We start from the raw sequence: 16,351 nt of genomic DNA on the forward strand, positions 1-16,351 counted from the left end.
CATGCACAGAAATGTGTTTGTGTGAATAACCCAGCATGTGCATGTCTCTCCCTCTCTCTCTCTCTCTCCGCCTGTTAGTTAGATTGATAGTCAAATTAATCTGCAGCTCCGTCCAGGTATAAACACGCTGCCTGCTGGCCAGGATACATCCCCCCTCTATTAACGCCATAATTCAACGCACCCTCCAGCTGCCTGCCCTGATCATAGGAGGGTAATTGCAGGGAGGGTGTGCTTGATTTATTGACGGGGAGGATATGTTGGATTACAAGTTGATTTGGAGATTAATTTATGGCTAATTTTGCATTTTGTATAATTGGAATTTGTGGAGTTTTTTTTGAGCGGGGAGAGCACACCGACACAAACACAAACACACATAGTACACAAATATGAAATATTAGCGGTCAGCCAAAGTACAGAGTGCCTTGAGTTATGTTGCCCTGCTTGAGGACACTTTGGAAGTGATTGTGGACGCTAACAGATGCACGGCGATCCCATCAAATTATGATCAGAGTGTAATGATGAAAACAATATTTATAGCCCAAATGCATGCTGTCTGTGTGCCGGGAGGATAGCCTCAAACGGTACTTTCAACTTGTACATGAACTATTGAGATGAAGGCTCCGAGGATGGATGGGAAATTTATCTAATTAGTAGACTGGTATCATTTGTAATACAGAACTTTTTTTTCATAGTTTTGCAGCTGAAAGTTGTAATTTACATTTTACAGCATGTAATGTCATTTCAAGTCACATGATCCCTTTTCGGTTAATTTGTCATTCCTGTTGCCGGTCGCACTGAAAGATGTTTTTGCTCACACCTGGCATCTGTTTCAGCACGGCGGCACATTCCTCATTTGTGTTAATAGATGCACATATGAACTCATAGCATGAATATACACAGACACATGTACACAGACGTTAGAGTGAGATCTAATGTTTTATTCATGGCCGTCTTCAAATGCAAATAAAGGCAACCAACTGTACCCTTTCTTAGGCATGTTACAAAATAACAAGCCGCACAAAGCGGACCGCGCACACAAGCGCTGTGTATGCTGAATTAGACTTGAGCTTAACATAGAAACTTGCTGATAACCAAAGGGTTTTGAATGTCAGACATGAGACACAGAATGGCATATGTGTGACATACACACCTGCATCCATAGATCTACAGTTAGTGTAAGGGATATTAAAGTGATGGGCCGTGGAGGGGGTTCAGTGTCTTGCTCAAGTGCAGGAGAACTGGCACCTCTCCAGCTACCAGTCCACAGTCTGCACTGACTTGAACTAACCTCCGGTTCCCCGTGGACTGAGCTACTGCCGCCCCCAAAGACTAAACAGGGAAAACAGCTTGTCTGGTTTGCTTCAAAGGAAACAAAATCTGCCTACCAGCTCCTGTAAAACTCACCAATTAACACTGTATGCCTTTGTTTGTTTAACAATGCCCTGCCAAGAAATAGTCTCAAACACATAAGCCCTCGATAATGTGCTATTTTTGACTGGTTATATAAGATTTGATGTGTTGATTATTGAGCTTTAGAGGTGCTGTTTTTATTATTTTGTTAATTTTTGGACAAATCTAGGATAGGAATACAAGAGCGATATCAGTCTTCTCATTTTACCATTAAAAGAAAGCAAATGAGCCTACCTGCCAAAGTGTGTAACTATTCCTTTATTACCGGTAAGTTTATGCACAGTGTAGTACAAAACAATTCAGACAATAGGCCTTAATATTGACTGGCTATGTCACCTCTTGTTTTATTAGGGATCTCTGCAGAAAAACCCAACACAAGCAGCCCCTTCATTTGCTAACTGAGCGAATGGACCCTTTAATATTCCTGCAATCCTCAAACGCTGAAACGTAATACCTTTTTCGTGTGGCTGCATTAATCCTATTATCGCGACTTATCTCTCTATTACACAGTAAGACTTTATTTCCTACCAATAGTGGAAAGCCTTGGTACAGTAAACAAGGTTGTTGAAAACAGATTAGACTGCCAATATGTGTCTCATAAATGATCACGATAAACACCAGTGCTGTTAATGCTGCTTTGTTGGCCTTCGAAAGTGTGTGCGCGTCTCATGAGAATGAAATAACCTGAGGCTAAGAGAAGCAAACACATCTCTAATAAGATCAAGATGAACCATAAATTCCATCCTTGCACAATCTAATCTGTAGCACTATATTAACTCTGTTATTCAGCATTTCAAGAGCTCATTTTTCTGTTTCTTGAAGCCATTTGCTTGTCTGCTTAATAAAGTCCTGTGCCATATAAATGTCCTCCCCCATCCCTTTGACAGATATTCACATTAGCAGCTGTCTTAAGGGGGTGAAATTTTCCATTAACAGCTTTTATCTTCAAGGGGATTTAGTTTCTTTTTTTTTTTGTTGTTGTCCAAAAATTTGTAGAAAACTTATCTGTGAGAATGTTTTTAGAATTTCACCACAAAGACAAACTCCGCTTGGTGAAAACTTTGAAGGCTGAACCAAACTCTGTTGTCTGCAGGTCAACCAAGGGCTGTCACGATTTCAGATTCCTAAGGACATTATCACTATTGGTACATAAAATATTTGGTTAGTATCTGGTTAGCTTTGTTAAGCATAAAAACTGGAGACAAGAGAACACAGCTAAATAGTCTGGCTTTGCTGGCTGTAGCGACTTCCTAAAGTCTTGTCGTCAACATGAGTTGGCTTCAATGAAATTGTTTGTGCTTTGGATTGAGCCCAGAACTAGTGAGCTGGCTGGCTGCAGCCACTGCTCTGTATCCTTGAATTTAGTATACAGCCATGAAAGTGGTAATGATCCTCTCATCTAACGTTTGGCAGGAAAGAAAGAAAGAAGGGTTGGAGTCCAGGACAATCACGACTGCTCTGTCTGGACAAGCTCAACAATCTAATCAGTTGTCTGCCGGTATATCAGGCAGGGGGGCGCAAAGTCACGGAGGAATGCTGAAAACACATCTGTTGGCAAGGAAAGTGATGAATTGATTTGAAACTCCTTTGATTTCCAAAGTTGACTGAAGTTCTTCTGAGAAGAAACCAATTAAAGGAAAGTCCAAACCTTAGATAATCTGTGAAAACTCACTAGGACTGCTGTGATGTTCAACACATCCAGGTGAGGGCTAGAATGCAATTCTGCTATTTGCTATAACCTCTGTCTTTCATTCTGCCCTTTCTGCCTCGGCTTTAATTAGTGATTTCCCAAAATCTCACAAAGGCCTTGAACATTCTTGTAATTAGGTGTGGGAGGAATAGGCTAAGGTTAGCTTCAATCTGCTGTATAGTCGGCTTTAGTGACTGTATGTTCTTCATCCAGTACTCAGAGTATAGATATTCTTTTCCTTGCAGGTAATTGGCAATAGAAAAATGACTACCCACTGAATATATCAATGTAACTTCATTATTTTAGAAGCAAAGACCTCTCAGTCACCAAAGTACAGCAGCATGGCAAAATGTGCAGCTCTAGCGTGTAGCACATTAAACACTCTAGTGTCTTTTACTTCAGGGCCATTTTACTAACTGAAGCATTTAAACGTATTCTGCATAGAGGCAGATATGAAAGCACACCCACACACACAGACACACCATTTGCATCTGGTATGAGGTGCACAGCATGCTCTAAATGCTTCTGACACAGCATTTGCATCGCGGTCTAATTGAATCGTCGTGTTTATGGTGCGATATGCAGAACGCGTTCTTCTTTACACAGATGTTGTTTTTTCCTTTTAGTGTTAGGCTTCAGGTTTCTGGGTTGGACAGGGAGAGAGGGGGGGAGTGACCGTGACAAACACTGATACAACAGAGAGAAAAAGAGAGGAAATGAAGAAGCATGAAGCAGAGAAGAAATAAGAGAAAGGTGTTTTTTATTCCAGACGTTTTTATTTCATCTCAGTTCAGCGTAAGTTACTGGCATTAAGATAAAGAACAACAGCATCAAAGCGAGATAAAGGAATGTTTTAACATTAAATCCCCTTCAGCTCCTGGATGTGTGTTTGTGTTTGTGAATTGCTTTGAATTAGGATATTTCACCACGGTACCGATGTGCATGTGGAGGTTTACCAAATGATTCATGCTCCACCTGCATCATTTATAATCATATATCAACACACAGAATAAATTAGGTTGGACAAAGAAAGTCAAATTGCTCAAACACTGTGTTCACCAGCTTCTTCTCTAAAATGGAATTCACTGTCTGGGTTAAGCTCGAGCAGCTAAAACTTCAGATAGCATTAAACCTGCAATGACTGATTCTTTGGTTCCCTGGGGGTCCGCTATAAAAACAGCAATGACATATCACCTTTTAAGATTATTATGGGAACAGTGTTAGCAAACCTCTTTCCTATTTCCATATCCTGCAGATACAGAGCGACATTAGCATTCATTTGAAGTTGTGTTTCTGGCCACTTCTTGTCCAATTCTTAGTCTCCTTTTAGGGCTATTTTTGGGCTCTGCTAACACCTGTGAAAAAAAATATTTGGCCTGTTGCAAAATGCTCCACAGTGTTTAGATGTGACTCATTTCACATATATGCAGTCATTTGTTCCATTGATTATATAATCAATTCACAATTGTTTCTTTAGGGAAGATCTAGAGGATGATGTAGATGTAAGATGTAGCACGTCAAGAGCTTTCATGTCACTCACATTTCACAAAGGATAGTCAGTCTGGCCTTGTGGTTTCTTCCGGTAGAAACCCACCATGATGTCACCCGTTGGTTTCAAGACAGACTCCTTAAGATTGACGTATCAATCCCAAAGTAACCTCCAAGCATACCTTTCTTTCTCACCTATTTTACTCTAAATGGGATCATAGTTTACACAATGAACACCATTCTTTATGGAGGAAGACTTGAGATGATAGACTCATAAAGAAACTGTTTACTGAGGTAATAAATCAACTGGAAAGTAGAGTCATTTCTCATTGGGTTCAGAGCAATCAGACCTTATTGTTGCAGCCAATGCAGCTCCCCCCTTCTAAAAAAGTTGCAAGTTTCCCCAACACTTGGTAATGTAAGCTGGTGTTTGAAGTGTACAGTTTCGCAGATACATGCAGGTCATTGAATCCATTGAAAGCTGTAAGAGTAATTCACAAGTATATTATCTTTAACATTGTTGTTTATATTTTATTCCTTGATGAAATTCGTAATACATTCCAGTTTCCAAGGTTTTTAGAGAGAGACAGAGAGAAAGAGGTGGCCACAGGAGCATGCAGGTAAAGGTAACTGAATCACTGAAGGAGAAAACAAGATGCTATACGCTGGAGAAGGATTGATGAGGAGGAGAGAAACTGAAAGATGGATGGATAAAAGGCTTTCCAAGCCCGAAGTTCAATGCTCAGTGGTCTTGGTGAGGTCAATGACTAAAAGATTCCCTGTGTCCCCTGTAAGACGCACACACATACACACACACACACAGCACTGATGGGATAAGTGGTTTGGATCCACTTAGATGAGAGTTTGTGGTAAGGAGACAATGGGTGAGTTGTATGTGTGGGAGAGAGAGAGAGAAAGAAAGAGCAATCAATGTTGTCTTTTGTGTCTGGGGGTGAACTTGGGAAACCTACATAGCATGGCCTGCACACCCACACACACAAACAATTACAGTCACCTTGAGCAGAGCCCAAATCCCAAATGATGTTGGAAAAATTGCATCATACACATCAGATTAAACTTTGAACTTTTTATTTCATCGGATAATTTGTCTCGCAGGCACGCTGTCATGCACGTAGCATCATGACAGGAGGAAGCAGTGAGATATCATGCTGACATTAAGAGCTTTAACCTCCAGCAACAGTGAACCACTAATAAACAGAACAAACTTCAGCTCTGTTCTTGTACAAGATGGATCTTGCAGAACGAGTAGGTCTGGTTTAAGAAACACTGTCTGTCCAAAAATAACATGTTATTAGGTATTATCCTATGTAAACTAAGCAGTGATATATTACCACCTCGTGAAGTTATAATGAAGAACACACAAAGAAAACAGTTTACACATCCAGCAAACATGGAACAACATTAGCATTTACTGACAGCTCCCTGCTGTGAGAGGTTAATAAGGGTGAACCCAAACAGAGAAGTTGTGCTCTGTGAATGATGGTTAACATGAACCGTGGAGTCATGGAGGTGATAATTCTTTGTTTGGCATCAAAAAATATTTATTTGTCTGTGACCATATAACAAAAAAAAATATCCTGTTCTGTACTAAATTTAGCTACTGACTACTCTAGAATAGCTTTGCTGTACTAAATTTAGCTACTGACTACTCTAGAATAGCTTTGTTTTAAGATAAATTTTAAGGTATAAGAGGGTGGACTGATGACTGATAAAGTGAAGAATTGGGGCACCATTATCAGGATTGCAGGGGTTATAGAGCTGGACCCAAACAATGGACAAGAGGCCCAATTCAGCCATCCACACTCACATTGACACCTACAGGCAATCTTTGGACTGTGGGAGGAAGATGGTACACTCGGAGAGAAATGCTGCCCAGAGTTTTGGTCCATAAGTCATAATATGCAACATTATTATTAGAAGTGTCTGTAGTTGCAAGTTCGCTATCATCATTCCTCACAGTGGCTCTGGTAGATAGCTGTCAAATGCATGTGATATGGCTGACATCTAGCATTACCCTCAAAGTGCGAAAACAAGTGGTTACAGCAGCTGAAACTTTAAATTTCTTTTTTTATTTTTAATACCAGTCAGTCGGAGCCTATATGGCCTTTATAAGTTCAACTGTAAATAATGCAATTACAGATGGCTGTCAAACGTTGCCTGGACACGTGAATGAACCATACCCATTGTTAATGTTATTAGTAACACTAGTGCTTTTTCGTACCATCCTACTATGCTTGTCTGGTGTACAAAAAAAAAGAAGAAGGAAAAAAAAAAGGCCTATGGAGTTAAAATGGCTCAGGCAGGCAAGTTGTGCTGCTCACTGCAGCATATTTTCAGCACACCCTTTGAAAAGCAGCCGATTTGAGGCGACATTGCACTGCATACACCGTTGCTCTGCCACGATGCTGCTTCACTGTTCATTTTGAAAACACTGCTGCTCGATTTTAAAGTCCCAGCTTTTAACAAGGACCCACTTGTAGACTCTCGTTTTAGTGGCACTGACTGTGTGCAGAGCTTCAGCTGTCATGCGAATTAACTAACATCACAACTATTTTGCAAAAGGGAACGTGCACAATTAGCCGATTTTGTTCTTTTGACAGACTTCCGTCACGATGAGCACTGAATATTTTGTTTCTTACAGTTAGAATGTCCATTTAACAAAACCAACTTTAACTCTTTGTCATGATGAACAAATCCTGTCCTGATCTTTAATAACAGGCATTTGTGGACAAAAAAAGGTATATTACAACAACAATATAATAAAGGAATACATCATTGCTTAAACATAAAGTTGTGTTTTTTCTGAGTTTCATTTCTTATGAAAAGACGTTTTGTTTGTGTTTGTTAGAGGTTGTACAACCTGCAATTTCTTCTGGGTGCAAATTCCTTCAATGTTGTCAAAGAAACACTGAGATGTCAGAGGGCCTATAATTTCGCCAAAATACCCACAACAGTGCCAAATGGTCTACCCAATACTTTCGCCATGAAAACAGCCCTTACACTGTATTACACAGAATTCCACTGTTTGACAAATGGAAGAATGACTCACGCTGCTGTTGTTGTTAACTGTTGGATGAATAAACAAATTTACCCCAAACAAATCCACTCAGATTAATTTGAGCTTGTTTGACTGCTTGACAGACTGCATATGTGCAATTTTTGTGATACTAAAAACTTGAGATTTTCTTGGCGATTTTTCACTTCTTCCCTCAGGAACTATGCAGTACTGCAAAGCCCGCTCATGTGAGTATCACGCTAAACATGTTTTCCCATTGTTGTGTCTGTAATCTCTTCAGGAACTCCACATACTGCATGAAAGTATCCATGTCGATGACTGTGGAGGAAAATGATGAGGGGAAATGCTTCAGCAGCAAAATCCGCCATCTGAAGAAGGCTGAGATTACCCACAGCAAAATGATCACCTGTCCCGATATAGAAGACTATTTGGCTCCATACAAGCAACCGGTGATGACCTGGTATAAGGTACGATACACACAAAGCTTAGAGTTGCCATATCTCAGTGTTCTGTAGACTGTTGTACTCAGTCTGTCTGTCCTGTCAGGAGTGTGAGCGAGTTGAATGGAGAAGCTCCATCACAGTTAACACTACACACATCTGGATTCCTGAGGTGGAGGAAGGCGATGGGGGAAATTACACCTGTGAGTTACAGTATGGATCCAGACTGGTGCGGCGGACAACACAACTCAAAGTCACAGGTAGGACGCTTTGGATGGATGGATGAATGCTCATGCTGGAATTGTTGGGTCTCTGTAGATAATATCATAAAGAGTACGGTCTACAGTAGACCTGCTCTGTATGGAAAGTGTCATGAGATAACTTTTGGTATAATTTGGCGATATATAAATAAAATTGAATTGAATTTAATTAAATAAGATATATCACATTGTACAACCTTGTTGACTTGAACATTGAAGTTGTATCAGACTCCCAGATAACATTCATTGACAGACCGCCACGGTTATTATGAAAATAATTAAATTGAGCAGAAATAGAGTGACCTAATGTAACAATCTCTGACTTGTTGTCATTTAGCCACAGTGCACTGCTGGACATCCAGCTCTTAACCTAGTACTGGTCGTTGATGAGAGTGCATACAAATGCAGTAAACATAACAGTAGCGGACCTAGAATTGAGCCCTGTGGCACACCACAAGTGAGATGAAAAGTTTTTTTTTTTTTCTAACTTTCATTGGATGGAGTCTGTAAATTACTGTTTGACAGTCCAAAAATGTAAATTGGGAAGGTAGTGGGTATCCATTGAGTCATTCACACACAGTATATGCAAACAGTACTTGGGTATTAATTACATCCATTAATTATGTAATTACACGACTCACAGTGGTTTTGGGTAAACCAGCTTCCTTTAAGAAATAGAATGCACCATGGCAGGCGTATGTATTCTTCCTGTTTTTAATATGCAGTGGATCTCTCGGTGACTCCAGAGCATTCATTATTTTGACAGATGCCGGACTCAGCAATACATCATTCATCATTACTACAGCACTTTTAAAGTTTCCTTGAATGTGCAATACAAATCTGAAAGAGCTGAATACAGATGCATCCCTGGGACCATTTTCGTGCCATTTTGTATTTCTCTTATTCCCAGATTAAACATACATAGTTTCAAGGAAGTAATATCCGCACCTTGCGGTTAGTTAAAATTTTTGTATTGTGTGTGTGTGTGTGTGTGTGTGTGTGTGTGTTTGGGAGGGCTGCAGTCTCTTTGATTGTGTGCACGTGCCTGCTTGTGTTTTACTGTTGTGCCATGTATGTCGGTGTCTCAGAGCAATGACAACATGCTGTGCTTGTTTACTATGACACACACGTAAACATGCACCCTGCCTTTGCTCCACACATTCGGATGCTGTTTGGCAGTTGTCGCCTTCACATACAAACACACACACACAGTCATTTTTTTTCTAGTCTGCTATAATGTGATGTTACATAATGAAAGTGGATACGCCTTCAACAGTATCCTTTTAAAGTATGCTGTCTTGCATTTAGTTGTTAACATTTTCAATCCCAGACCAAGGTCCAGGACTTTTTCATCTTGCACTTTGCGCTCTCATTCACGTGTATTGCAACATCTTGTCGAGTGGCATTGATATGAACAGGCGCTGCTTTATTTGTTAAGGAGTTATTCAGAACCGCATTTCCTCAGTTCCCTTCATCTACTCTCCTGTTCTCTTGTGAAATCATAGCTATTGTACATTTCCCTCACTGTGAATGTATTAGGTAAGAAGTTACACAAAGCACTTAGAGCTCAAAGGACGGCATCTGTATTACAACATATAAAGTTAAATTGTCTATTTGGATTGTATAGATTCCCAGTGGAAAATACAGTGAAAAATATGCTACTACAGTGTCTTATTGAAAGATAAAGTTTTGAGAAAATGTGTCTTTCTCTTGCTTGTATAACCTTCAATGCTCTTGTAGTCTTCTTTCTCAGAGGATTCAAATTCTATCAGCACAAGTAACCAAATTTATCTGTGCACGTTAACCCCTTGAGAACCATATTGTAGAACTTGTGGGGATAAGTTCCACAGAGTGTTTAGCCAAGTTGTTTTTTAACTCTCTCTCTCTCCCTCTCTATTCAATACAGACTTTGAGATCACATATCAAACAGTGCAGATGCTGAGGTGACAAAGCCACAAATTCCAGGTGTGTCAAGTCAGGAAGGGAATCGTGTTGTAGAGGATAAACATAGACGAGAGAAACTGATTTCTGAAGACAGGTTGTGGGTACATCGCATGCTCCGAGGGAAAACAAAATATGCAAATGTGTTTAAAGAGACAGAGCAGTATGTCATCAGTCTGAATTTACATAGCAAAGGTAAAATATAAAGTTTCCTAATATGACTCTGGGTTGTCGTCATAAGGCTACACCAATATAATGAGTTGAAATACCCTACATGAATTTGGTACACTATGACTTCACACCATGAAGTTTTATATCTACCTAAGCCCACACCAACTGCACTGGGGCCAATTTATCTCCTGTTTAGTAAGACAGAATATCTCTCTGACTTGTACTGCTTTCTTTTCCTCGTCCAGCTTCCTCTCTATATTTGTCCACATTTAGATGTTTGACGCTTTCTGTCTGCCTCCTTTCTCTCCATTTCTAACACACACAGCGCTCCGGGCTGATTCTCTGACCATTCCAGGCCAGTGCTCATGACCCACGGCAGGATTGTGTGTTTGTGCATGCATGAATATATGTGTGTGCATCTGTGTGTATGTGCATCTGACTAGCTGCAAAGGAAAACAGATTTGCTAAGTCATGGTACTTCAGCATTTTAGCAACAACATTCGCTGTTGTAAAGGATCCATCCATCTCACATGGTGCAAACGGGGATTTCTTCAACTTCAGCTCAGCATTTCTGACAGCGCGCTTCCACTGTAAATCATTTTCAGTGAAACCAAGCCCCTAAGACATCTGTCAGTGTGTGCCAGGCCTTGGCTAAACATCTCTGTCCTTGATCCTGTAGTTAGGTCTGTGTCTCTTGGCAGCAGGTTTTATCGCCGTGCTTTCAACATTAAACGGAGATTAAAGTAAAGACACAGGCAGCGCCTGTAGAGCAGCTGCTGGCTATGATGCTGATTCCAGTAAAATACGCTTAGCTGGAAAAGAAGTACTGGAAATAGACCCAAAGTTGTGCTTCTGAGATTGAGGGGAAAATGTCACGCTCTCAATGTGCTTTATTCCTACTGTTACTTTTTATAAACATTTACAGCTTTTTAATTAACTGCTGCCCCCCGAGGGAAGTGTACACTTTGTAAAGCTGGGGCAATCTCCATGTGTTTACAATGCTCTTCATACTCTTTAGCTGTTACCCTCTGGGATGTTCTTCTGACTTGACTAGCCTCTGCAAGGCACACTTTGTTTCGTTGCAGGTCTAAATTCCTGGGCTCCTGGAGGTTTAACTTCAATTAAAAAACTTTAATTGCCAAAAAATAAACGTAAAAAATACAATATTAGAGTCAATTTCCTCAGTGAAAGTGCAGATGAGGATGTTGAGAAAAGTTGGAGAATGAAGAGTGTTCCAGAATATCACTGTGTAGTTGCTTCGATGTATCATATCACATAAACTATATAAAGACATTATGCCTGAACAATTCACCCAAAGCAAAATCTACAGCAGTCGTAAAGAAGTGCACCACCACCCCAGGTCCTTAGACGTTACCAGTGTTACAAAAGGTGTATTCTGGGGTGCACTGAGGGAGAGACATGACGCAAGACACTGTGCATGCTGGTATTCTGAAAAACAACTGGAATGTATTTATTCTAGCCTGGACCTCGTGTAGCCCACTGATCAACGCAGTCAGCTGTTGCAGCGACAGCAGTGGCTGTGGCACACAGCTCATGGAGGCAATTAAGGTACCTAACATAGCGAAATGACGTGACGCCGGAGCACCGAGGCTTAAAAACTACAGGAGCTTAAAGCAAGACAGGAAAATATGATCAGCAGTGCCACAAGCTGTGTTTAATTGGACTGGCTCAAGTAAGCATCCATGAGATCAGTCTGTGATTTGTAAAGTTGAGTGATGATGCTGTGAGTGCACTCTGCGCCCTAATATTAGACGACCCTGATAATAAGGAAAAGCTGTTTTCTTTTGTAAAAATAGAACGGAAGACAATTGTAGCAGCAATGTCGGGCTCTTGGAAAAATTCTCTCTGACTAACCTGTCCAGGCTGTACACGGCATCTTGCCCAATGTCTGCTGGAATCGACACTAGCCTCCCCCATTATCCATCAAAGGATAGGCAGTTAGACAGATAATGAATGGATGAATGTTATTTTTCAGCTCAGCGTCGTGACATTCTGTGACACTAGTAGTTCTTGGCCAGTTGACAGATGACTCAGTCCCGGCCTGTTCCTGCGATGGAGATGGTGGGAGATGTTTTTTTTTTGACTCATCTTAAGTCATCGAGAATCCATTTCCTCCGTGACAGCAAAACACAGCACCAGAACCTCCAGTACAGTAAACTAGACTGAACACTTTTACAGCTGGCAAACTAAAAAAAAAAACGTCTATAAGATTTTCAACAGAATAATCGCTTCATGTATGCATAAGTAATACGATTTAGTGAGATGTCACAATAAAGTACAACTCATATTTTTTCAAGCTTAATTTCCTTTTTTTTTGGCCTTTTATTTAGGCCAATACAGTTGTCCCTCACTATAACGTGGTTCACTTTTCGCAGACTCGCTGTTTCGCGGATTTTTTTAGTGTAATTTTGCATGCTTTTTTTTTAACAGCGTACTGTACAATATGAACGCGCATTGTGTTCTGCGTCCTGATTAACTAAGGGAGTACTGTACAAAATGCGTGTAAAAAGGTGTATAAAGGTGTGTGGTTAGGGGTTTTACGGCCTTAAAACATGTATAATAATTGTAAAACTTACTTCGTGGATTTCGTTTATTGCGGGTTATTTTTAGAACGTATCCCCCGCGATAAACGAGGGACCACTGTATACCAAAATACAAAATCTGGAACTGGACACAGCTGCTCCATTAAACCCTGATTATGATTACAGCATGTTTCAAATTCTTGTAAAGGTATAACCTTTTATTTTCAAACCTGTCATTCACAATATATATGTTGCTTTTAGCCCATTCATGTCATTGTCCACAGGTCACAGCAGTGGTGGTTATACTTTACTGTACTGCATTACTTGTAAGTTTTCAAATCAAATGTAAAAATTTTTAACACTCCAATAGACAATAACTACAGTATCATGACTAAAAATATAACTTCTGCAATAGTTGTCTAATCTGACCAATGACAACATTGGACACTAAACATATTACAGAGAGATATAACAAGCAAAGGTGTGCAGTGCCAGCTTCAGGAAACCTTAGCCACTTTACACAACCAGTCAAAAATAAATGTCTATTGTTATTAGAATGAATTGTTCTATGATCTATGGTGTGTGTGTGTGTGTGTGTGTGTGTGTGTGTGTGTGTGTGTGTGTGTGTGAATGTGTGTGTGCATTAACATGGAGCTGTTAGTAATACCGTGTGATCTCTCTGGTTATCAGAGAGTCATATAGTGTTACTGCTGTAGCCTAGAGCATGTTGACCCTTACAATAGATCACACAGTGAGATACCCACACATGCTTAGGCAAACACACACAAACACACACACACACACACCAACAAATGAAGCACACACACGGTCCACTGGGTAAAGCAGATCTGATCAGGTCAGAGCGGGGATAAGTCAGGGTGAGTGCAGGAGCAGAGAGCGGGGAAAAAACGTGAATCAGAATTCAGAAAGAGGAAGACGAGTGAGTGAAATAAACACAGAAAAGGTAGAAAGATGGGAGACGTACTTGGAAGCTCCAAAAAGCTTCGTAATGAGGCTGTTAGCTCGGATTATATGGCTCCGTTTCTGTTCCAGGTCCTGCAGGAGAAAGCAACAAGGGCAGACACCAGAAGAAGAAAGGGATACAGTTTAAATCTCAGTCAGTTCTCTTGCACTGTCTGGAAAAGACTGTTATCCTATTTAGCATAATATAATTTGGCACTGAAACTTGAGGTTGCTTCCATCAGGTGGCAACTCAATTTTGGCAGCGGGTTAAACCAGCTAACGCAATAAAGGCGACGAGAAACAGATGCACCTAAACCCGCGTCGATGTTTAGCAGAAGCAGAGCAGGAGGAAACGTTGACAGTAGTTGTTAAGGCAGATGCCAATGAGCCGACCTCAGCGTCCTTCAGGATGAATTGTGATCACTTTTCATCTAGCACCATAATCCAGTTCAAAATCCAATGCATCCGATCCAATACTTGCAAAATACTGACAACCCTATCAGCCTCAGCTGCACTTAGAAAACCTGCATGCTCACATGCTAAACCGGAAGTCAGTTTGAGTACGTTTGGCTCAAAGCTGTGCCTCAATACAAAGTTGTGGACTCTCTAGTCGTGTTTCAAGTTTCAGACCCTCCAGGAATTCGCGATGTTGCGATTTGCAACTTCAACGCAACTCCAGTGAATCCCGTGAATCAGGGCGGTGAATTATAACCAATCACACGATTTTTCCGCAACTTCCACGGATTGAACTGGAGGGTCAGGGATGGCCGCATGAGGCGGGAGGATCCCTCTGGGACCTCCTCCCAGCGCGGCTGGCCCCGCCGGTGCATTCCTCCGCGCGGTGTGCCGGGACCGGCTCTGGGTCGGCTTGGAAAGGCCGGGAAAGGTGGCCACGAGCTTTACACCGCCCCCCCGCCTGGCCCTCGCCGCTTACCGGGGCCGTGGACTTAGTGCTCGCCGCGCCCTCTCCGAGGCACAGCTTTCACTTCCTCCCGCAACAAAATCACCGCAATTTTTTAAACACATCATGCAACATCAGGCCGAATTTTAGGCCGCAACTATCTCAAATCAGGCCCGTGAAATCCTGGTGGGACTGAAGTTTCAAAGTTAGTCTGGCGATACGAGATAAACCACAAAGTTTCAATAAAATGTAAAAAATTTTGACTAAACTAAAAGATAAATATACTGATAATGAGTTTTAATTATATTTTGAAAATATTAATAGATTCAAAATATACTTTATAAAGACTATACTTAAAGATGGACGATGCATCTCAGCTGCTTTCCACTGACGTCATCTGGAGCCAGAATCTGCACAGTAGCGATCGCGGTCAGAGTCGTGGCATCCCGTTCATACACCCGGCGAAACTTTGACTCAGAGTCGTGGCATCCCGTTCATACACCCGGCGAAACTTTGACAGACGTACATTAGCAAACTACCTGAAATGACAGAAACCAGCTGTGTGAAAAATGGAGGGGGGCATGGTTTATGACTCACACTGCAGCCTGAAGGCAGGTGGCAGATAAAGATGTGCAACTGTGACTGCATACAGCAAAATAAGAAGTCAGTGAGAATATGAATTCTGCTGTTTTTGAATTATTGAAAGATTATGTGAACTGAATAATTAGTAGATTAATAGATGAAATGAATACAATACAATTAATATAAATTCTTCCATAAAGCCAGTGGTGATCTCTGAATTTCACCCCTGACCTCCATCATCATCTGATGCTGCTTTCTAAAATGTTCAAACGATAGATTCTCGGAGAAATCGAAAGACCTTTTTTTTTTTTTTATTATTAAAGCACTTTTGTGCAGACAGACAGACGGAGAGAGAAAAACAGACAGACTGAACTCTCTAATCTTGTTTTTATATCTGTCATGTCCCACAGTGAAAAGCTCCATCAGCCCTGAGCTGCCTTCAGGAGCAATCTGCTACCTACCGCACCACAGCTCTGTGTGTGTGTGTGTGTGTGTGTGTGTGTGTGTGTGTGTGCGCATGTGACAGCGTTTGTGTGTGTGTTGCCCGCGAGCCTCCACGTACAGCGTGTGTGTGTGTGCGCTTTTGTCTTTAAGTGTGTGCGTGTAATACAGGAAGAAAATGTGATTGTTGAAATGGAGATTAAAAACAAATCAAATTTGATTCTGATAATTGAAACATTTAGACTTTTACTGAGTATATATCACGTCCAAACAGAGAGAAAAGAAAAATGTTATTACCTGTAATTAACATTCTCATATTTGAGACTTTTCTGGCTTTTATTTGAAGTTTTGAGCTCAATACAAACAGCACCTCTTCTGATTGGCTGACTGTTTTTTTTTGTAGCCTACCTGGATGGTCGGTCTGGCTGACTCGTGCTTGAGTCATTGTTGGGAGTGGTGACTGTATAATTGTGACAGACGTCCT

The 16,351-nt window shown here is 40.9% G+C and overlaps 1 protein-coding gene across 6 annotated transcripts in view; it reads left to right on the forward strand.

Moving 5' to 3' along the window:
* il1rapl2 (interleukin 1 receptor accessory protein-like 2) overlaps positions 1-16,351 on the forward strand; it is a 380,785-nt gene that overhangs the window by 247,605 nt on the left and 116,829 nt on the right. For all 6 annotated transcript variants that reach the window (XM_027282199.1, XM_027282201.1, XM_027282205.1 and 3 more), the window contains exons 5-6: positions 7,906-8,092; positions 8,172-8,325. In XM_027282199.1, coding sequence (XP_027138000.1) covers positions 7,906-8,092; positions 8,172-8,325 — 341 coding nt within the window. The remainder of the gene's footprint in view (positions 1-7,905; positions 8,093-8,171; positions 8,326-16,351) is intronic.

This window comes from Larimichthys crocea, chromosome I, assembly GCF_000972845.2.
Source record: "Larimichthys crocea isolate SSNF chromosome I, L_crocea_2.0, whole genome shotgun sequence".
Classification (NCBI taxonomy): Eukaryota; Metazoa; Chordata; class Actinopteri; family Sciaenidae; genus Larimichthys; species Larimichthys crocea.